Source organism: Pseudoliparis swirei, chromosome 18 (genome assembly GCF_029220125.1).
Source record: "Pseudoliparis swirei isolate HS2019 ecotype Mariana Trench chromosome 18, NWPU_hadal_v1, whole genome shotgun sequence".
NCBI lineage: Eukaryota > Metazoa > Chordata > Actinopteri > Perciformes > Liparidae > Pseudoliparis > Pseudoliparis swirei.
In genome coordinates, this window is record NC_079405.1 from 25,386,214 (window position 1) to 25,409,474 (window position 23,261).

At 43.6% G+C, this 23,261-nt stretch overlaps 1 protein-coding gene and 1 long non-coding RNA gene across 2 annotated transcripts; both read left to right on the forward strand.

The window, feature by feature from the left end:
- Positions 1-89: 89 nt before the first annotated feature.
- LOC130208308 (serine/threonine-protein kinase pim-2-like) lies at positions 90-1,402 on the forward strand. The gene is given in 6 exon segments (XM_056437351.1): positions 90-314; positions 410-588; positions 590-665; positions 752-932; positions 1,048-1,209; positions 1,305-1,402. Coding segments are annotated over 6 exon segments (921 nt in total).
- Positions 1,403-3,320: 1,918 nt separating this feature from the next.
- LOC130209004 (uncharacterized) lies at positions 3,321-13,809 on the forward strand. The gene is made up of 3 exons (XR_008834517.1): positions 3,321-3,451; positions 13,500-13,640; positions 13,749-13,809. It is a non-coding gene; the product is annotated as an uncharacterized LOC130209004 (long non-coding RNA).
- The last annotated feature ends 9,452 nt before the right edge of the window (positions 13,810-23,261 follow it).

Below are 23,261 nucleotides of genomic sequence, written 5' to 3' on the forward strand. Positions count from 1 at the left end.
TTGAAGAGACATGATATGATCGTCTTGTTTTTTTGTTTGAGGGCCCTTTTGTCCTCGTTCGTTGAGAATGTCAGTAAACTCATGTTGTGATGTTTTTTCTCTCATCTCTAGAAAGTATAAACACACCCGAGACGGCTCCGAGCACGAGAAGCCCTAAGAGGAAGGCGGTCGCCGATGACGGACCGGTTCAAAAGAGGTACCGGATTCTAAACCCGTCAGACATCTTTAAAGCCAAGTACCTGCAGCAACAGAAACTTGGCCAAGGAGGATATGGATGCGTGTTTGCTGGCTACCGCAGAGCGGATAATCTGCCTGTAAGTGTTCTTCACATGTTCTTGTACACACATACCGACACACACACACACACGGTCAGGAAGTTTAACCAAAATGTCTTTTTCGTTTCTCGTAGGTCGCCATCAAGCATACTAACAAAGAATTAGCGGCTTTCATTCATGAAGACAGTGATGGGACCCAAGTCCCCATGGAGGTCGCCATCCTCCAGGAACTAGCGGAAGAATCAGAGCGGCATTCAGCAATGATTACCATACTGGACTGGTATGATGTGGACGAGGAGCTGGTCATCGTGTTAGAGACCGATCCCGGCCGTAGACCTGGGCGACTACATTAAACTCAAGGGAGGCTACTTGCAGGAAACGGAAGCCAAGGTAAGCTGCAGTAATCAGCTCATAGCCATGAAAACATGCTAAAGCATCCTTCTCTCTGATCACTCAACTCTCTTTTTGTCTTTCAGATCATAATCAAGCAGGTGGTGGATGCAGCACTTCATCTCCAGCAGAAAAACATTTTCCACGGGGACATTAAGGTGGAAAATCTCCTTATTGAGACGTGCGTTACGTCGCCGCGAGTTCGCATCATCGACTTCGGTGTGAGCTGCTTCTACGAAGAAGGAGAGGCCTTTAACGTGTTTTATGGTAAGAAGTCCAGCTTTACTCCTGCTCTTTATTAACTTCACCCATAGGTGACTTTTACATTGAAACAAAGTTCCTCCTGCTCACGTTTTTTTTCCATTATTTCTGTTTATTTTAGCTACTCACGTTCCTCCAGAGTTTTTAAGTCGGGGGGAATACCAAGCCGGACCCTCAACAGTATTCCAGATCGGAGTGGTCCTGTTCCACATGCGACAAAAAGTGAAATATACAGCGGACATGTCCTTCGAGGAGCTGACTAAGACCTGTTGGCTCTCCAAATGTAAGCAAAACATACACAAATAATGTCGGCAGATAAAAGTTTGTTCATTTGAGTTGGATCACAGGACCTCACCCGCTCTTCTTCTTTCTCTACAGATGGCAAACATTTCTTTCAGGTGTGCATATATCCGGACCCGAATCATCGTTTCGACCTGGACCAGCTGAAGAATCACCCGTGGCTGAAAGAGTGTTGAGCATTCTAGACCAGTCAGCCATGTTTTGATAGCGAGGCTGGGAGCCACAGAGGAGTAGACTCAAGAAGAGCTTGTCAGATAAAAAAAGCATTTACTTCAGGCAGATAAATCGCTGATAAGCGCAGGTAGGGAGGTAGGGAGGTAGGTAGCTGAGCAGCCGTGGCGCCGATGGGACACGGGGGGCAGGGAGCGTCCAGGGGGCGCCGACGGGACACGGGGGGCAGGGAACGGGAACCGGGAAGGGAACCGTCAGCGGGAAACGGCAGCCGGTGCCCCAAGTTTGATAAGTAAACACACAGCAGCTTGTGGCAGGTTTGAGTTTACTGGCTGGGATAAAGGGAGAGTTTTGATTGGCTCGTGAGGAGATCAACAACAACTTGTTAAAGCACATACAAACGAGACGGAGGAGTTTGTTCTGTTCCTTCGTTTTGTTTATCGCCATCTCATCCAGTCGAGAGACGTGGAGCTGTGCAGGGTGTGGAAAAAAAAGAAAAGAAAAAACATTTCCTGTGGATGTGAAAGAAAAATCATTACCAGGGAGAAGGAAGAAAAAAAAGCTTCACTGGACAAACAACATTCATGAATGTTAATTTGATTTGTTCCGTAGTTTCAGTGAGAAATTCATTTTCCATTTAATATTGTGCCAGCTGCTCATTATATTAGGTAGGCAGGCAGGCAGACAGGCAGGCAATTAGTAGGTGGGGTAGGTGGGTGGGTAGGTGGGTAGGTAGGTATGGGTAGGTGGGTGGGTAGGTAGGGGTAGGTGGGTGGGTAGGTAGGTGGGTGGGTAGGTAGGTAGGTGGGTGGGTAGGTAGGTGGGTGGCAGGTAGGTGGGTGGGTGGGCATGGGTGGGTGGGTAGGTGGGGGGTGGGTGGGTGGGTGGGTGGGTGGGTGGGTGGGTGGTGGGTAGGTGGGTGGGTAGGTGGGTGGGTAGGTGGGTGGGTGGGTGGGTGGTGGGTAGGTGGGTAGGTGGGTGGGTGGGTGGGTGGGTGGGTGGGTGGGCAGGTAGGTGGGTGGGTGGGTGGGTAGGTGGGTGGGTGGGTGGGGTGGGTAGGTGGGTGGGTGGGTGGGTGGGGTGGGTGGGTGGGTGGGTGGGTGGGTAGGTGGGTGGGTGGGTGGGTGGGTGAGGTGGGTGGGTGGGTAGGTGGGTGGGTGGGTGGAGGTGGGTGGGTGGGTGGGTGGGTAGGTGGGTGGGTGGGGTGGGTGGGTGGGTGGGTGGAGGTGGGTGGGTGGGTGGGTGGGTGGGTAGGTGGGTGGGTAGGTAGGTAGGTGGGTGGGTAGGTGGGTGGGTGGGTGGGTGGGTGGGTGGTGGGTGGTGGGTGGGTGGGTGTAGGTGGGTGGGTGGGTGGGTGGGTGGGTGGGTGGGTGGGTGGGTGGGTGGTGGGTGGGTGGGTGGGTGGGTGGGTGGGTGGTAGGTGGTGGTGGGTGGGTGGGTGGGTGGGTGGGTGGGTGGGTGGGTAGGTAGGTGGGTGGGTGGGTGGGTGGGTGGGTGGGTGGGTGGGTGGGTGGGGTGGGTGGATGGGTGGGTAGGTAGGGTGGGTGGGTGGGTGGGTGTGGTAGGTGGGTAGATGGGTAGGTGGGTGGGTAGGTGGGTGGGTGGGTGGGTAGGTAGGTAGGTGGGTGGGTGGGGGTAGGTGGGTGGGTAGGTGGGTGGGTGGGTGGGTAGGTGGGTGGGTGGGTATGTCTGTGCACGTGCCTTGAGAATGTCAGTAAACTCATGTTGTGATGTTTTTTCTCTCATCTCTAGAAAGTATAAACACACCCGAGACGGCTCCGAGCACGAGAAGCCCTAAGAGGAAGGCGGTCGCCGATGACGGACCGGTTCAAAAGAGGTACCGGATTCTAAACCCGTCAGACATCTTTAAAGACAAGTACCAGCAGCAACAGAAACTTGGCCACTTCATCTCCAGCAGAAACACATTTTCCACGGGGACATTAAGGTGGAAAATCTCCTTATTGAGACGTGCGTTAAGTCGCCGCGAGTTCGCATCATCGACTTCGGTGTGAGCTGCTTCTTCGAAGAAGGAGAGGCCTTTAACGAGTTTTATGGTAAGTCCAGCTTTACTCCTGCTCTTTATTAACTTCACCCATAGGTGACTTTTACATTGAAACAAAGTTCCTCCTGCTCACGTTTTTCTTCATTATTTCTGTTTATTTTAGCTACTAGCTTGGTAGGTCGGTAGGTAGGTAGGTAGGTAGGTAGGTACTACTAAACACTAATTAAATAGCAGAGCAGGACATATTACATTTAAGTAAATGCAATAATCCAAATAATAAAGAAAACGATGTTGGCTTATGTAAGAGAGAAGCAGGCAGGCAGATGAACACCAACTCCCCGCGCTCTGTGAGTAACATATCAGGAGCCAGATTCACAAATCGCTCGAGGCATCGTTGAATTAACAAGAGGAACCGGCTGGACTGCCAATTGAGGATAACTGTTGCTTTGTCTAGACTCCGTAACAAAAAATATCACTGTTTACTGTCTCATACATCGCTTAAAGAGTTGTGAGCAGAGAGCTTCTGTCAGGACAGCTTTATAAAGTCGGAAAGTGGAAATGTAAATGAGGACTATCTGTGCCGGTTGGTGAGGAGGAAACAGTAATGTGTAGTTAATGAGAAACTAGCTGCAGCAGCTAGGAGTGTTACAGGGATATTTCATCACTTTTACATACTGTAGATATTCAGAAAAGCCCTGCGCTGAACTCTCTGTTGATATTGTTAAAGCCCTCGTGGCTGAGTCTCATTTTCTAAATTTAAACTGCAGTGTTTTCAAGAATCCTTTTTGTGAAACTGCCACTGTAAAATCCGATAAATAAACCTTTCTTTAAAAAAAAGCATGCAAACCGATTGCCTTAAAAACATCAAGTAAAGTGAACTCCTTAAAAGCAAGTAAAGTTGAATATGTATTGTAAGTTGTACTAACTCATGCTTATAAGTGTAGTATACTTACACTTGAGTTTCAGTAACTAAACCAAATGAGTAAGGAGTACTTAAAACTGTACTCAAGCTGTACTTTTGACTAGTATAGCCTACTTAAAATTACTATTTCAAACAACTCAATTATTTTGTAAAAGTCTGCGACTGATTGCTGCGGAACCGGAAGAGAAAGTCATTCACGGTTTAACAAACATGGAGAATCTCAACAAATGACGGCAGGTATGAGACGCCCTCAACACACATCACACGGAGAATACACAAGTTGTATGAAAAGGAGAGGACTGCAAAAGCGACAGCTTCACAACGTGCACCCTGTTGCTCTCACTGGGGACGACTGGACATCGGGTGACCAGACGTCCGGTTTTCCCCGGACATGTCCTGCTTTTGAGACCTAAAAAATGCGTCCGGCAGGGATTCCAAAAACGTCGGGATTTTGCTTCGTCGGATATTTGTGTTTCTCTGGGTTTTCATAAACTAGTATTTACACCTTACAAGTTTTGGAAATTGTATCTCCCTTACGTTCCACCTTCTTGCGTGAGCTCTGACGGTATAGAGAACAGTCATTGGTCGACCGATCTCAGGGTTGCCAGATTCACGATAATTATCCTCCAAATACAACCATTTTGAGCCTTTGGTACGATACTTCACCATCTCCAACCTGGCAACACGGAGCACCTTGCCGCCTACACTAGTTCATTGTTGTTTGTGCGGCATGCTATAAACTCCTACCAGTGCCGCCGCTCCCATAGTGCACTACGCGCTGTGCGGAGGGCACCAAGTCCTGAGGGGCTCCACAAAATAGGCAACTAAAAAATCCTCATAGTTATAATAATTATAATGCCGATATTATTTCAGTCTAGAAATATTAGGCACCTTTTAGGGATGTATATCACAAAACAGGCAGAACAAGAGAGATGTTTAATCTCAGCACCCCCCCCCCCCCCCCCCATTCACACGCCCTGACTGTGATGAAAACAGAGGAGAGACATTATGCTGAAACGTGCGCGGGACACTTTACTGAAATTGCACAGCAGTGGAATGTGTCAAATAAAGTCACCACACTGAGCACAGATAGAGCACCAAAGATGATCCCTGCTGCGAGACGACTGTCTTTTGATCATGACCCCTGCTTCGCGCACAGCCTCCAGCGTTCTGTCACAGTGTCTCTGCATAACAGCGTTTGACAATGTCCTGGCAGATTTTATGGCACTTTAGTTCATATGGCAGTACATTTAAAATAAGTGTCAAGTTCTAGGAATTGACAAACTGCACTGAAAGTGTTTTCTGGTGTCTCACTCTAACAGGGACAACAAATGTTATGGCACTTTCATTCATATGGCAGAACATTTAAAATATAAGTGCGCTATACACTACTTTTGAATTAATTATTGGATTTTGCGTATACAAATGCGATTAATCGTGATTAATCAGGGAAATCATGCGATTAATCGCGATTAAAAATTATAATCGTTGCCCAGCCCTATTTATTATGTAACACTGCCTAAATAAATGGCAGCTGCATAAATTCTGCAATAACAACAAGCAGTTTATCGGCCAAACTTGGTCGGGAACAAACAAGCTACCAAGTGCAAAATGCGAAAGTGCAAAATGTAAAAACGTAAACGTGACCAATTAACTCAACAGCAGATTTTTAAGAGTCTGCAGCTTTGGTGGGAGTTTGTCCTTGCCCAAGCCAAGCATCACTCTTTGAATGAAGTTGAATGTGTTCTTCATGGCTTTAGGGTAGTTCAAGTGCAAGGCATACGATAGCCCAAACAAGAGGCAAAGTGTGTGAGGTAGGTTCTGGAGATCATCCATCACAATACCTCCCTCAACAATAATGGCAGTCGACACTGGGTCCAGGTGGAGTTGATTTGGAGACAGAAGCACATCTTCAGCGATGACAGTCAGAACCCCAACAGGTACTTGTGCCCAGGCATCACCACTGTCACGATCCTGTGGAAGACCAAACAACAACAACATTACAACAAGGAAATGTTAATTGTCACTGTGTCCACACAGCTCCACACAAACACACACACAGATGCGCGCACACGCATACACACCATTCTAGTAAACATAATATCTTAGATACACCTTGGGAGAGAACATTTCTTCAAATTGAAGGTTGAAATTTGGTGGTCAAAGGTCACTGTGACCTTACAATACATAAAACTCTGGCCATAACTCAAGAATGAATATGCTAATTATGACAATTTCACACAAATGTTGAGGATAAGATGCAATTATAAGAACTTACAAAGCAGGTGTGGTAGAAGTGACTTGGGTCATCACCAAGCAGAACAGGGAGGCCTCGGAGTACGAGGGTTTGCATTGCTGTCACATCTGATGTCTGGAAGTGGATCATTTGAAAAAAGTTCATTGTTATGCAACATTAAAATCTGACAGTACGAAGCTGTTCGTCAATGTGACAATGAAACAAGTATCATAAGAATGTTTGTTTGACAGTACAGACTTACCCGCAAATCAATTTGCTGCAATAACTCAGCCAATGTCTCTCCAACGGTTCCTTTTTTGGACTTGAAGATTGCTACATAGCGGGATGTGAAGCGGTCCAGAGCATCAAGGAAGTTATTATGCAGGTTTGTGGTGGAGATCCGGTTGAACTCGGCAAACACCTAGAACACAGCAAAAAAACATACAGCGACTAAATCAGCTTGGACCATTGTAGAATTTAAAAAATGTTTAAAAAATCTGCAAACAAGAGCTACGTCATTACACTGTTCATTTGTAGGTAAAAACTAAGTTGATATGGGTAGTTGGGATTATTCCCTCATATTTGCAGCTCCATGCAAGTGTAATACATCCAACCAGTTTAGTTAAATTAACATGAGAATGACTTTGAACACTCTTTTCAACCACCTGGCAGTACTATTTTTGTTGTCTTACTTACTTGGCTCTCTGTAAAAAGACCCGGCCACCGCTCCTTCAATGTTGTGTTGGCCCCTCCCTCCGGCAGTTGACGTCAGCACTTTCTCTGAAAAGGACAAAGAAATTTAAAAGGAAGTTGTACTTACAGTATATACATAAACACACTATTTGTAGACATGTAAATGCATGTACATACATATATTTGAGGCCATGTTCATAAACAAATTTAAAAATTGAAATAAACATAAGTAAACATAGCTGTCTTGTCATACTTCCTGAGGAGTTTATACAGGTCAAAGAAGATAGCCTTAATAATAAAAATATATAATTATTTTTTACCAGACAGCGGAAGAAATCACTTTCATGATCACAGAATGGAGGAGCTGCGGTTTAGCTAGATAGATAGATAGATAAATAGATAGCTAAAATAGCTAGATACACAGATGGATATATATATATATATAAATAGTGTCATTACTGCTGTACTATATTTAATATTGTTTTGTAATATATTGTAGCAAGTGGCTGTCAATCAAAGTGTGGCACCGTGCATGCTGGTGGCGTGCCTGTGATTGGCGGAGTAGAGGGAGGCGGGGTTAACCTGTCGGTGGTTGACGGAACCGTTGTTGTTGACTTTCGAGCTGCTGAGCTGAGAGGAGCACGCTGTCTGTGTTGGTGGATGCCCAATAAAGGGAGGATTAATTATATATATACACACATCCATCTGTGTATCTAGCTATTTTAGGCATCTGCTGGCAACTGCTGGCAACTGATGGGCATCTCCTCAAAGGAGAATTTCATGGAGGTATAACAGTATGACATGGTAAAAAATAATTATATATTTTTATTATTATATCATGGTATATAGCCAGTGAGGTGCCAGTGAGGTGACAGTGTGTTGCCAGTGAGGTGCGAGTGAGCAGCCAGTGAGTTGTCGCTGAACTTGCCACTGAGGTGCCACTGAGTGCCAGCGTAGCCAAGACCACCAATATCCCCTGTCTCATGTTAAGATAAATTGCAGATTGAGATTACGCCTTGATTATCTTTTACAGGCATCTTATTGTAGCTGACAGCTCAAGAGGCGCATATAAAAGGTCAAATTAATTTGCGCATTCTCTAAGGCTGAAGAGGTATGCACGCGCAACTGCAGCTTTAATGGTGACTTTCACCACTGGATAAATTAACGTTGCATCGCATGTTTGTGACATTAACTATGGCAGTTCAGATTACTGTATGAAATCATTTCCGTGATGCTAATATTCAGAATAATGAAGCTATTAGATATTTGTGTGGTATGTATTTTTCCACAATGCAGACAGTCCCTGCGCCCCTGTGCGCACTTCTCTCGCAGCTGGCCGCACATTGAAACCAACGTTATCCGCCCAGCTCGGAGAACCACCCGTTTTGGTCAAATGAAGGTTGTAGCTCGTTGTCTGCCAGAGACGTGTCCTTTGTGTTTTAACACCGTTTCGCTAATGAGTTATTTATCCGGGAAACCCGAATCTGTGAATCTTCCAACTTTACCGAACTAACTTTGGCAGTGTGTTGTGTTGTAAAGACTTAGTTACAACGGCACTAGTCATTCATTAACTAAATACACAGGAGTAGCAAAGACCAACCGAAGTGTAAAACCCCTACATTTAGCTTTCACTGCCGTGACTTTATCGTTTCCTTCCACCACCTTTACATGCAATATATAGCTCGCTGCTAGCTAACCAACGTTACACATGTAGGCTAACGTCTTACACCAATCACTTAGCGTTAGCTAGTGTAAAATACTATAACTCCCCCGCTAACAGTGGCTTTAGTGACAAGTTACCGAACTGTTGCTGCAGCCCTCTTGCACATCTTCAACAGTTACCCAGGGAAACAGTTGTTGGCTTTACAAACAGTACAATGTGTCTCTTAATGACGTGGGTGCAACCCGCACGTTTCAACCACACCCTAACGGAGCTTCAGCAGAAAGCACGGTCATGCTGCATTCACTTGTAACTCGGACTTTCCAGTGTCGCTCAATGTCGCGCGCCCTGTGACCAAAATGCGTTCGTCAACTTTCGTTCAGGAACAATTCAAATCGTTTGCCAGGCGACGCCGGGAGCAGTGTGTGTGGGGGGGGGTGGGGGAGTCAATCTTAAGGTGACCGCCAAAACACGCCTGAACAACGTCTGCCAATAGACTAGCAGGGCTCAGCTCGATGAAATTGCGGGGGGAGCCCGTGCGGCTCTCCCGTTATAACTACGCTACTGCACGCGCGCGCCTCTCTTGGCAACCGCACGCCCGTTAACCGCGACTGGATGTAATAAGCGGAATATAGCGCCAAAACACGCCTGAACAAAGTCTGCTTATAGACTAGCTAATGGCAGTGAGTGTAAGCTAACGCTAAGTCAGCTAGATTTGGCTAGTTACCTTAGCAAACTCACGCTAGCTAACATTAGCAGCAGTAAGAAACACTAAACATTGTACACACAGTTATTGTTTGCTTGATAACTTACCTTATTGTTCTTCAGAAGACAAAATGAGACTTTTCACAACTTAACCCTTGTGTTGCCTTCGGGTCAATTTGACCCGATTCAATGTTTCACCCTCCTGTCGCCTTCGGGTCAATATGACCCGATTCAATGTTTAACCCTCCTGTTACCTTTATATTTACTAACATATTTTACCCTTGAGGTCAATATGACCCCAGCTATTAAAATCTCCAGAAAATTATTAGAATTTATATTGTTTTCCAAGTTTAAGTGTGAGGTACTTTATGTTTGTTTGTTGACTACCGAAAGAACACCGACATTAAACATTGAATCGGGTCAAATTGACCCGAAGGCAACACAAGGGTTAAGTCTTTATTGCGCAGCTTCCAGTCGGCTCGAGCCACCGTGTCTTGAGCGCGAAGATGGACTGACTGTCGGCTTCTGCGCATGCTTAGACCCCAGCCGTTATTTGTTACTTGAGTGTATCAAGTTAGCTTTACTCAAAACAATTACCAGGGCTCTCAAGTCTCACGCATTGAGCGTGAGACTCACGCATTTCGGTCTTAACTCACGCACTCCCGCCACACATCGTATTTCTCACGCTGAAAAAAACTCTCGGCTATTTAATGTCAACAACTCTTCTCGGCTCGATGCCGGGGCGCGCGCACAGGTGAGCATCAGGTGCTGATGGAAATGTCACGCTTGCCTGTCTTCAAAACTTGAGAGCCCTGAATTAGTAAATTGGTTATTTTCAACCTGTAAGTAACTGTTACTTGGTAAAAACTAGTAAGAAGTGATATTTTTGATAGCCGAGTAAAGTATACTCATTTAATGTAAGTGTCGACCACTATTACATTTTACAGTGTGAGGCTAATCTGTAAAGAGCATCAACATGAATCGTATGGAGCTTTACAAGTAAATGCACACACACACACATAATCGTCGTTTAAAGCATCTTTATAATGTTGTATGCATGTATTTATTCATTGGCACTTGCGGGCATGGGGACGAGCTACATTAACCTCCATGTATGCCAACAAATAGCTGTAACAGCTGATTGCTGCTGGATACGCGGTGAGTCTGAACCCGAAATATTAAAGCAAAAACTACGAGCTGAAAAAGGCTGAAACGCTCCTCAGAGCCCAGTAGGAGTAAGATGAAGACAACCTTTCACGTTCAAGTAGTCATTGATCTATTGTTATTAATAATGATAGACGACAACAATTATTAGTGCACACTGTAAAATCTGATTAGTTAACCGTACTTTAAAAAAAGCATGCAAACCGATTGCCGCAAAAGAAATCAAGTAAACTCGTTCCAAGCAAGTAAAGTTGAATATGTATTGTAAGTTGTACTAACTCATGCTTATTTAGTGTAGTATACTTACACTTGAGTTTCAGTAACTAAACCAAATGAGTAAGGAGTACTTAAAACTTTACTCAATATGTACTTTTGACTAGTATAGAAACTTTTAAATGCACTACTTATTAAAGTATAATACATTAAATTACAATTAGCTGACGACTTACTATCATATTAGATTCATACACCGTAGGCACAGCTACAGAGAGCTTGCTCAAGGACACATCGGCTAGGACGGGGATTGAACCACCAACCCCCTGATTGAAAGAAGGACCTGCTAACCACCGACCTACAGTCACTCGTAATAAATCTGATGCCACGAAGGACTTTTGCCTGCCCATCCTCTACTAAATTAGATCTTCAGATCCTCAAATACAATATGATCTGTACAAATTTTAGGAATTGGGGATTTCTTTACAAGCCAGAGCTATGTACACAGGCTCCTCTAACAATAACACCGGATGAATCATGGGATCAAACACACGCATACAGACCAATCCTCCTGAATAAACTAGCAACGGTTTTCTTCGGGTACAACAGAGACGGAGACTGAAACCTGGATTATGAGGCATGATGGGGGATTTTTATTATATATATGTATATATATATGGGCTGCAGGCGGCTGAGCGCCCCCCAGCTACTCGTCCTTTCGTGGTGATTGGCGCGTTGTCAGTGGGAGGTATGAGGTGAGACAGTGTGAAGCGAGGTGTCGGTGGAGCTGGAACATTAGGTGCCAACGCGGCGCCCACAGGGGGAATGCAGCTGTCCTGCTGTGCAGTTAAAGAGCTGATGATCGTCATAAAATGATGCAGAAAAAAATCTGGTGACATCGAGGTTAAGTCGCCAGTTGACTGTCAGAAAGATTTGGTCGACGTGTGCGGTCACAGATTTGTTGATAGATCTATATAAGACCTTTTTATGCTGACATAATAGGTTTTAAATGCACTTTTGTACTCAACCTGCCGCCTCTAGTTTGGCTTCTGTTCATGATTTGTACCCAGAATGCCTTTCAGCATCCACCAGAGAACCAGACAGGAGCTTGTTGTATTGTATATATGAGAACAGTGGTTCTCAAAGCACTGATAGCACTTTCTGCTTTTAAATATAAAATGAAAGAAATGGAGGCAGCTTCCCAAAAATGTAAATGTTTCTTAAATTAACTCTGTTATGTCACCGTGTCTTACAGTAACTTTTAGTTTCTTTTAACTTGTCTTCTTCTGTATTTTTTGTTTGTAACTATGTGTTTCATATGTTGTAGCCCCGTTTTGTCCAGGTCACCGTTGAAAAAGAGATTTTTAATTTAAAAAATGGGGGTACGTGTTCCCCCTGGGCTATGTGAAGGCACTCCAGGGGGTACGTGAGATTTAAAAAAAGATATATTTAAAATGAGCATCCATTAAAAAATTCTTTCAAAATAGTTATTAAATAAATATTCAAAACAATATCCGTGTAAGTTCATAAAGGGCAGGTATATATTCTATATTAAACCAGACTCTGATGGCACAGCGCTGTGTATTACATATTCTTTTCAACCAAAAATGCTTTGCACTGGTCACGGGGTACTTGGCAGAAAAAAAACATTTCACAAGGGGTAAATCTCTGAATATATTGTGTTAGAATAGATTGAAAAGGGGGGAAAGACTGTATGGTGACAGTGAAATGAGCTTTTCTGGTTGTTGCAAATAAAATTCTGATCCTCTTGATTCCCAGGAGGGAGAATTGTTCAATCTGACAACAATGTCCTCTTCTCACTTGGCAAATGGCGAGTTGGAAAGAAGCCATCGCTCTGTGATTCATCACGTCCAACAACATTTGACATTTACTGCTGATGTTTAATCTGTGTTTTTTTCCATTGTCTGCTTCTATTGTGCCTCAGCTAGAGGAATATGTGGACCTGACAGCATGTCATCTACATTTGGCCGTCTACATAGAGAAGTCCCCACCGAGCTAGGCTACCGCAGAGCCCACACGGTCACTAACTGCACTCCCTGAAGAAATATTAAATGAATATTGGTGTAATGTGAAATTAAGGAACGACAACTCTGTCTTTATTCAGTCTTACAATCATTAAAAAGCAAAAGCAATGCGTCGATACATTCAGTCACCTTTAAGTGCAACACAAGATCTCTGGAGTAAACTCCTCTGTGACATAATAATAAGATGAAATACGGAGGCCTGATTTATGGGAAGAAGACACCGCTATTTTTACTGTACGCTGAATTATACTTATTTAGATGGCAGGGGTTTGTTGTGCCGTCCTCCCCCACTGTCTTTGCCATGTTGTAATTATTATGCAAATTGACGTTGCCGGGATTGAGGTGCTTCAGGTTTTCATTAGTTTTGGAGATGAGTGCTAATTGTTTTTAAAGCGTGGAAGCCGTGTATATCTAATCTCGTGTATAGATGAATCACAAATGCTTCTTTTTTTTTTTTTACAGAGACGTGGGCGAGCACTGTTGCTTCCAACGAGCAGAAAGAGCATTGATAATATGTACATGGTCCTTCCTCGAAGCTTTGACGATGCAGACGGCTTTTTTTGTGTGAGGTCAAAGGTCAAACCACCTTCAATGTCAAAGAACGTAAGGAATTTGTAAAAGAAAGAGAAGATGTTTGGTCATTGGTTGCTCATTGCTGTTGACATCAAACAATCCAGAGCCCTTTGACAGGTCATTGTCTTCATCTTCCAGTTCATGCTGCCTGTCTCCATCCATCATCTGTTGCCATGACTCCCGCTGCATTGACTGAGGCACCAAATGCTTCCCGGTGAGTCCTTTTCAATACGCCCTGTTTTTGGGACAATATTATCTCCCAGTGAACTCTAACTGTCATTTGACTACCTTAGCTTTTTATGTTGCTCCCTGTAGCCATCTCCTTATGTTTGTGAGGAATACGTTTTTTTTTTTTTATTATAATAATTTGGTTTTGGTACAGAGGATATGAAATCACACACAGTGGTGGTCAAATGTGTCCACTGTAAAGTTAAAATAAAATACTGTAGAAAAGAAAATGCATCGTCGGATAGCAAGCAAAATAATAATAATAATAATAATATGTAATGCTTTTAATTTATAGAGCGCTTTTCAAGGTACTCAAAGACCCTTTAAATCACATGATTAAAACATACTTAAATCTATACAATTAGAGTAACCAAAATTCCCCAAAAGTAAAGTGACAATTTTGAATTATTGGCCATTTTAATTTGGGATTTTTTGTGTTTGGCCTTGACGATGTAACATATTATCAACTGAGAAAGTGGATGCATTCCCCCCCTCAGAAAAAGCTTCAGTCTGTGCAGCTGTCACACAACATCCTGCACTGTGTGTAACCTTTTCATCCAGAAGAAAACCCACCACATCCGTCACTGCGGTGTTCCCGGAAACCACTTCTGAACCGTTTGTATGGGAGCATTATCCTCTGAAAGATGGAACCATCATGAGGGGGAAGTGTTTGCACCCTGGGGTGCTACTGGTTGTGTAAAAAATGGCCTCATATTCCTCTGCTGATATACAAGTAAGCGGTGTAATTACGAGACGTAATGACTCGCTGGATGGCTCCGCTTATCATTACAGATTCAGCGCCATGTTTAACCGTTGGCAGCAGACACTGTGGGTCCAACTGTAAACGTTTACGGTTGAGGGAACACTCACAAACAAACATAAGTAATTGACAGTTGACGTAATGACCGCTCTGCAATGACCCACTTGATTCTACTTGGTAATGTGGGACCGCCTCAGTGACGACCATTTGGGACTTGCACTGAATTTGCTTCCAAGTTTAATCGCATCCGAAAAAATCACTCTTGTGATTTGGGAAATCTGCTTGTTTGCTGTCTTATTGACAATATCAATACGCAGTTTCATGTGTTCAGCCACTAGCTTAGCAGACAAGAGGCAAACAAGCTTTCCACCATCAAAAGGGAAGACTTTGAAATACTCAAAAGCCTCTTTCACCAACATTAACAATGGATCACATGACTCACGTGACAGCGTACTCTCAGATAATCAGCTCATGCCACAACTCTGCATGAATTGCATTGCCAGGCAACAGCTCGGGTCCATGTGGGTCAGTTTATGTCCTTCACCACACAACAAGGAATATATGAAAGATTGAAGGGTATATGGTTTCATCTCGAAGCTCCTTGATCACTTTTTTGAATTTTTTATTTATTAAAAATGATGCATTGGGTGGACTTTGGGTCTGGGGGTGAAGATACACTTCAATAATATTCAGCCACGAGAAGATGTTTTGCTATTATAATCGTATAGGGAGCTTGACGCTTGAAACTAGAGCTTGAAACTACAGCTTGAAACTACAGCTTGAAACTAGAGCTTAACAATGGAGCTTGAAATATATGCTTGAAACTGGAGCTTGAAACTAGAGTTTAATACTAGAGCTTGAAACTAGAGCTTGAAACTAGAGTTTAATACTAGAGCTTGAAACTAGAGCTTAAAACTAGAGCTTGAAACTAGAGCTTAACAATGGAGCTTGAAACTAGAGCTTAAAACTCGAGCTTAACACTGGAGCTTGAAACTGGAGGTTGAAACTAGAGCTTGAAACTAGAGCTTAATACTAGAGCTTGAAACTAGAGCTTGAAACTAGAGTTTAAATCTGGAGCTTGAATCTGGAGCTTGAAACTCAAACGTGTCAAAGACCACAAGAAAACACAGTTTTGTGAATTATATTTCAATATCACTTCAGCAAATTATGTTAAAGGAGTTACTGTGTCATTGCACATTTACAGTAAAAGGAAAAATAATGTAAACATCATAATATTATGTAAGTAAATAAACCGTATGCTAAATATGCCACAGTCACAACATCAACCGCACAGGAGAACACAGCTTCGGCCGGGAGAACTCGACGCTGAATAACTAAACACATTCACAGTCATTTCGAGACATACAATTCTATTATTTGAAGGACTCGTGAGCATAACGTGGGAAAGAGAGGGCCCGTTGTGAATAGGCCTTATGTAATCGTCACCCGGCACTGCCACTCCACCGATGATCCAGGAGAGGTAGGCAGTTGTTCCAGCACATCTATTTCCACGTAGTAAGAGCTCTCATCCCTCCGACAGAAGCACTTGACGAGGCCGGATACCACGATTAAAAATGCATGCTGTTGAGAGGGAGAACGTCGGCGTGATGCTACCATAACACGCCGTATGTAGAAAAGATTTCTTGTTGCAGGATGCGGCGCTCATTGGTGGGTTATTAATTATGGTGGGTGAGCAGAGCGTGATAAGAGACCGGAGAGGATTTGAATGATTGATGCTTCCTTTAGGAGGCTCGTTCCCTGTGTGCTTGTTAACTAGTCAGCTCATCATGGAGGTGGGAGAGGGGGGGGGGGGAGGACACATAGTGTACCTGATGATAAATGGAAACTTGTTCAGATGCGATCTCTAAAATATTGAATACCGGTGGACCTAGATAAAGTATATGACAGCATGAGTAGGAGATAGTGACTCATCAAATCTTCCCATGTGTGAGATTTGAGGAGAGGACAGCCTCCATGCATGAATACAGCTGGCGCTGGCAGTGTGTGTATGCAGATCTCACTCTCACACACACTTTGTTTTCTGTTCAGAGGGGGGACATCAGAAGATGTGGTGAAATGCTGACTCAGGCGGACATAATACGCATTTCGAGAGATATTTAATGTTTGCTGTCCTGGCTTCAAACACGTAAAAACATGCACACATCCAGTGGTGAGGAATAACTCAGATCCTTGCTTTGAATCAAAGTCGTAATCGGAGAGGATAAAATACTATATATGTTCATTGTTACGCAATGGTAAAAGCAGAGCTTGAAAAGTGGACTGAAAGCAACTATAATGTATGTTGTTAGGATAGCAATGGATGAAATGACTGATGGGAACGAGAGCAGGTGGGTGGTGTAAAGCAGGTGAGTGGAGTAGAGCAGGTGAGTGGAGCAGGTGAGTGGAGTAAAGCAGGTGGGCGGAGTAGAGCAGGTGAGTGGAATAGAGCAGGTGAGTGGAGTAGAGCAGGTGAGTGGAGTAGAGCAGATGAGTGGAGCAGGTGAGTGGAGCAGGTGGGTGGAGTAGAGCAGGTGAGTGGAATAGAGCAGGTGAGTGGAGTAGAGCAGGTGGGTGGAGTAGAGCAGGTGAGTGGAATATAGCAGGTGAGTGGAGTAGAGCAGGTGAGTGGAATATAGCAGGTGAGTGGAGTAGAGCAGGTGGGTGGAGTAGAACAGGTGAGTGGAGTAGAGCAGGTGAGTGGAGTAGAGCAGGTGGGTGGAGTAGAGCAGGTGAGTGGAGTAGAGCAGGTGAGTGGAATAGAGCAGGTGAGTGGAGTAGAGCAGGTGGGTGGAGTAGAGCAGGTGAGTGGAGTAGAGCAGGTGGGTGGAGTAGAGCAGGTGAGTGGAGTAGAGCAGGTGAGTGGAATAGAGCAGGTGAGTGGAATATAGCAGGTGAGTGGAGTAGAGCAGGTGAGTAGAGCAGGTGAGTGGAGCAGGTGAGTGGAGTAAAGCAGGTGGGCGGAGTAGAGCAGGTGGGTGGAGCAGGTGGATTATTTTATTAGCAGAAAAATATGAAAAGACTACAGTACATGTACCACATTTGGATGTATTGTAAAATGGTATTCATTCATGTTGATTTGCATATTTAATCCACATATAACCAAATCCAGATTCCTGAGCCCCCATCACACCAGTTTAACCCTTGTGTTGCCTTTGGGTCAATTTGACCCGATTCAATGTTTCATCCTCCTGTCGCCTTCGGGTCAATATGACCCGATTCAATGTTGAACCCTCCTGTTACCTTTATATTTACTAACATATTTTACCCTTGAGGTCAATATGACCCCAGCTATTAAAATCTCCAGAAAATTATTAGAATTAATATTGTTTTCCAAGTTTAAGTGTGAGGTACTTTATGTTTGTTTGTTGACTCCCGAAAGAACACCGACATTAAACATTAAATCGGGTCAAATTGACTCGAAGGCGACAGGAGGGTTAAATATTGAATTGGGTCAAAATGACCCGAAGGCAACACAAGGGTTAAACAAGTCATTTCGGAGAGGCTGAATCCCATCAAGCCAAACCAGTCTAAGGGCTCCCCACATGCTGCCACTGATTAACGGCTATGGAAGTATAATTACTGGAGGGGATTGTTCTCTCCATCACGCCATCAGTTCCCCAAAAGATAAAGTGCGCCGAGTGAAAAGAATAACTGAGAACTTCCATTACCAAGTGGGCCAGATCTGTGCTCTCTCGCCTCCCATTGAGTTCCAGCGTTATCCCTCTGTGCAGCCCTCGGGCACAAATTAGTGACACGGGGTGTCCGAAATAATGGATTTATCATCTTCATTTTGCCGCGTACGGAGAAGAACTACAATACGAGACTCTGGGAAGAGGACTCGCACAGAGCCCGCCGTAATTGAGCTCCGCTGTCGGCTGCTGCTACCAGACTATTGTCCCGCTGGAGGCCATTCTCCATGACTCACTACAATATTGATGTTTAACTTCGCAAAAAAAAAAGAACTGGTTGGGACGGTGAACGCCTAAATGTTTAACGCGGTGGATATTCATGGGGAGGCTGTTCGGCTTGATACTCGTCTGTCTGGACAACGCAGGAATATTGACGTCACTGTATTTTGAAGAACACCAATATGTGCAGTTGGAGCCCGAGGGTATAACGATTGGATGAAAACTAATGGAGATAATTAGCTTTAGCGTGAGGGGAAAAGGTTTGACCTTTCTTTGACCCCGATGAAGGATGTAATGAGTTAAACACCGACGGGCCGAGTCTGAAGAGAATCGATGTCCTCTTTAAGTTGACAGATTCATTATCTTATGGCCTTGTTTTCACTCAGCCACTCGCTTGCATTTGGCAAACTATAACTCTATCTGGCATTCTGTTTTATAATATTCTCATGATAATAAGCAGGATTTCTTTTCTTCTTCTTCTTCTTTTTTTCTGTTCTGCCTCCAGGATAAGGCCGAACGAGATGACAAGATGAGCGTGCTTTCAGCCGAAGTCGGAGTAGTCCGAGAACAGAAGTCTCTAGACATCCTTTGCTTTGGGGCGAAGGATCATTAATTCAATACGTTGCCAAGGCTCTGATGTTTTATGCGAATGTCTTTCTCCGTATTTATTTGCTACGGGAATATTTACCGTACATTTCCGCATCACCCTCCACTTACACGCAGGACGGCACTGTTCCGGTCCGCCTCGGTCTGGTACGGGGGCGTTTGTAGGATTCAAAGAGCCCCAAGGAGAGCGCCATGTCAGGGTATGTTTGGGCCCGCAATATATTTTATTTGGGATATCAAATGTTTCTGACAGTTCATAGATTGGTTCAATCAGAAAGTGATTGTTCTCTGTAGTTTTGCTGCATTCAGTCTATGATAACACAAGAGACATCATTTCAGGGTCATAGTCATATGTTATGCTCATTTGGACACTATCACTAAGATAAAGATGAACTAGTTCAGTGTCAAATATACCATTTAATGGAAAAAATATATTATAATATGAATGCAAAAAGATATGGATAGGTATTGATAGATACCTGTGTGAGTCAGAGTGTGGCAACCCCATCACGCCATTTTTTTGGGAACACGGTGATAAGACTGGCTCGTAAAAAAAAAAGCTGCTTATAACCATTTCCACCCAAGACGTGAGAGGCTGTGCACAGGGAAGCATGTCAGTGCCTCACATTAAATATTGATGGTAATACTCACACGCTTGTGTATTGATCTTTTCTCGCTCTTGTAAATCCCAGGGTCACCGCGGGTGTATTACCTGAGTTATTGCATCCTCGCGTTAGCACAGAGCAGCCATCTATTTGAAATATGATTAATTAATAACAGATTAGCCGAACAGAAGGTAAATAGGAATTGGGCCGGTCGGCCCGGCTGGAGTTTTGTCCTTGTTGTTAGATCCTCTTCCTGTTGGTTTTCATGATCTCGTGCAGGTGAAGGTGAAGTGAACCTCCTGGGAAACCAGATTATGATGTAAAGCTTCTACTTGAATTCCATCATTTAAAATCGATAGTTCAAAAGGTGAAAATGTGAAACATGTCGTCACGGCCGCCAAGGAAATTGAGGGTCAGCATATCATCTCTGCTACTGGGTCCATGTAATCTTTACTTACAGTGTACACACACAAACACAAACACACTCACACACAAACACACACACACACAGACACACAAACACACTCACACACACACTCACACAAACACTCACAAACACACACATACTCACAAACACAAACTCACACATACAAACACACACACACACACTCGCACAAACACTCACAAACACTGCACATACAAACACACACACACTCACACACAAACACACCCACAGACACACAAACACACACACACACACACTCACACACACACTCACACACACACACACTCACACAAACACTCGCAAACACTCACAAACACAAACTCACACATACAAACACACACACAAACATACTCACAGCAAACACACACACACACACAACATACTCACAAACACAACAACTCACACACACAAACACCCACACTCACACACACACTCACATACTCATACACTCACACACACACACATACTCCTCACACACAGACACAAACACACTCACAAACAGAAACACACTGAAACACTCACACACACACTCACGCACACACACATCCTCACAAACACACACACTTACACACACACATACTCGCACTCACACAGACTAGACTGGGTTCAAATGGTGGAGGATACAACATGGACGCAACATGGGAGGAGGGAGGAGGGAGAAAGGAGGAGGGAGGGAGGAGTGAGGTGTGTGTGTGTGTGTGTCTATTGCTCGTTTGCATGTATTACGCAATCCAGCCTGATGTTCAATGTGTAAATGAAGTTCCCATTTGGAGTCAAATAGACGATGAAGCGGATTTCGCTTTAGGGCGGGGCTACCTTGAGATTGACAGGTCACATGATAAATAAAAACCTCTGTAGATGGTGCGAAAGGAAAGGTCACGGGGTCATCACAGTCATTATGTCATTATGTCTCATCCTCTGGAGACGATGGATATCTGTCGCAAAAGCGATAGCGGATCCATTCAATGGTAATTTAAAAAAGAAATAAAAGAAGGTCAGCAATTTAACCTCACTGTCATTGTTTTTATTTCTTGTGTTTCTCCGGCTGAGTGGACTGTCACACCACACATGAGAATATATGAATACTTGTGTTGTTGTTGGTGAAACCAAAATGTCCAATATGCATTTATCATATGATTCTGTCATTCCGGGTTTTTCCAGGTGGGACCCGAGACCACTTTAATGAACAGTTCCCACTTGAGTGATTTACTACACTCCTCGTCCCTCTGGCAACGAAGTGTGAATGTTCTCCGCTGTCCTGTTGACAATCCACGAGTCCCGAGGGAGACCCGAGAAGCATACCTCAGCTTGATGGAGATTAATGGCGGCAGGAAATCATTGATCCCCTCCATTCCATATCCGATCAGCACATCGCTGAGAAGCCCACACCAAGTGTGGAGAAGTATACGAGGGTGCAATCCAATCTTATTTTCAATTATTTTGATTTGCAGTGAAAGAGAAGAGATGAGTTAAAAACGGCTGAAGGAGGCGCTTGTAAAATAAATTAATCACCACAAGGAATATATAATTTACTCCAACTTTGGAGCGGACTGAATTTGCTTGAGTTTACATTTTTTTCTCATTTTTTTTCCAGTCGTGGGCAAAGTTTTGTTTGGTATATTATTTGAAGAAGAAAAGCCCTTTCACACTTTTCACACAATGGTTTGTCCTTCACCTTCTTGAAATCTATTCTTGACTTCTCTTGAACAACTTTCGTTCTTTCAAACTAATTTGTTACGTTAATATAAAGTTATTTAACAAGGCAGCAATGACTCCAACAGTTTATGTTGTTTCACAGAACACCGTAAAAAAACATTTTGATGTGAATAAATATTTAAGTTTAATTCCTGCACTTGCGTATGGGCTCATACCGAGCACAGATCCCATACCAGCGCGTTAAAACACGACGCAGTTTTACTGGATTTTTTCCTGACATTTTGAAAGACGAACGTTACATTCCGCTAACACCTGCCCGATCAGTGCTTCAAGGCGTTTCTCTCCACGGTGATGAGAAAGACCCGGCTCACTCCTGAGCTACTTCCGTCCTTCATTCTGGATGCAGCAATTGTTTGTTTTTCCAGAGCTGATGATGGAATCAACCAAGTGAGACATCGCACTTCTTTCCTATCTCTGTCGTGAGAGTTGCACTGAACTCAACCAAGCCGTATGTGCAGGAGGCTTTGAGGCTAATTTTATTTACAACTACTACTTTTTGGATTCATATTTGAAGAAGGAAATTTGTAAATCAATCTTCTTTTTTTTTTAAGTAAAAATAAAAATATATCCGGCATTTTAGGCTTTTCTGATTCTAATATTGGAACAACCTTTTAGTCTTTAATAAGATGACATTCTGAGATGCAGCGTAAGGTACACATTTTACCAAAAATAATTTGAAAAAAAGGTTTTCTTCTGCAATAATAACTCAAAGCAAAAATGATCAATGACACCCACGGAAGTTCTAAGAAGACTTAAAACCGCATTATGAGGCGCTTTGAAAGTAAGATGTATGCAAAGTGCATCAATGAAATGTGAAGATAGTGCTCGAAACTGAGAGGAACAGCCATGACCAGACAAACATTAACCTTGAGCTGTGTAGCTGTTGGTGTGTCGTTGATCACAGCACACAGGGAAGCCATGCATCGAAAATATTGCAGGATGCACCAATTATGGCTGAACATCGGACAAAAACAAATGAAGGGCCAAAGGCTGCGCAGTTGAATGATTCCTGAGTCTCTTGTAAATTTGGTTTAGCCAAAGGTGCAAAGTTGATTTTTTTTTCTTCCAGTAATCACCAGATGGATAGCACAGGATGGATGCATTCAGTAGGAAGTGTATTCAGACTGCGTTTCTCGAGTACATGAGGTTACAGTAATACCACCAGGGCAAAAATGCCTGAACGTGTCAAAATTAAGCCCCCTCTATTTCTTATTATATGATATGACGACAGTCTTGCTTCACTTGTTCCATATAGAGTTTTTTATTACGCCAGATTTGACGAACAGAATCCAATCGCTCCCAGTTTGACCCCGGGACTTATTCGTGAGGGTCTGCCATCATCACTTATAGCAATGGAAATAATTAGCTTTAAAAAAAAAATCA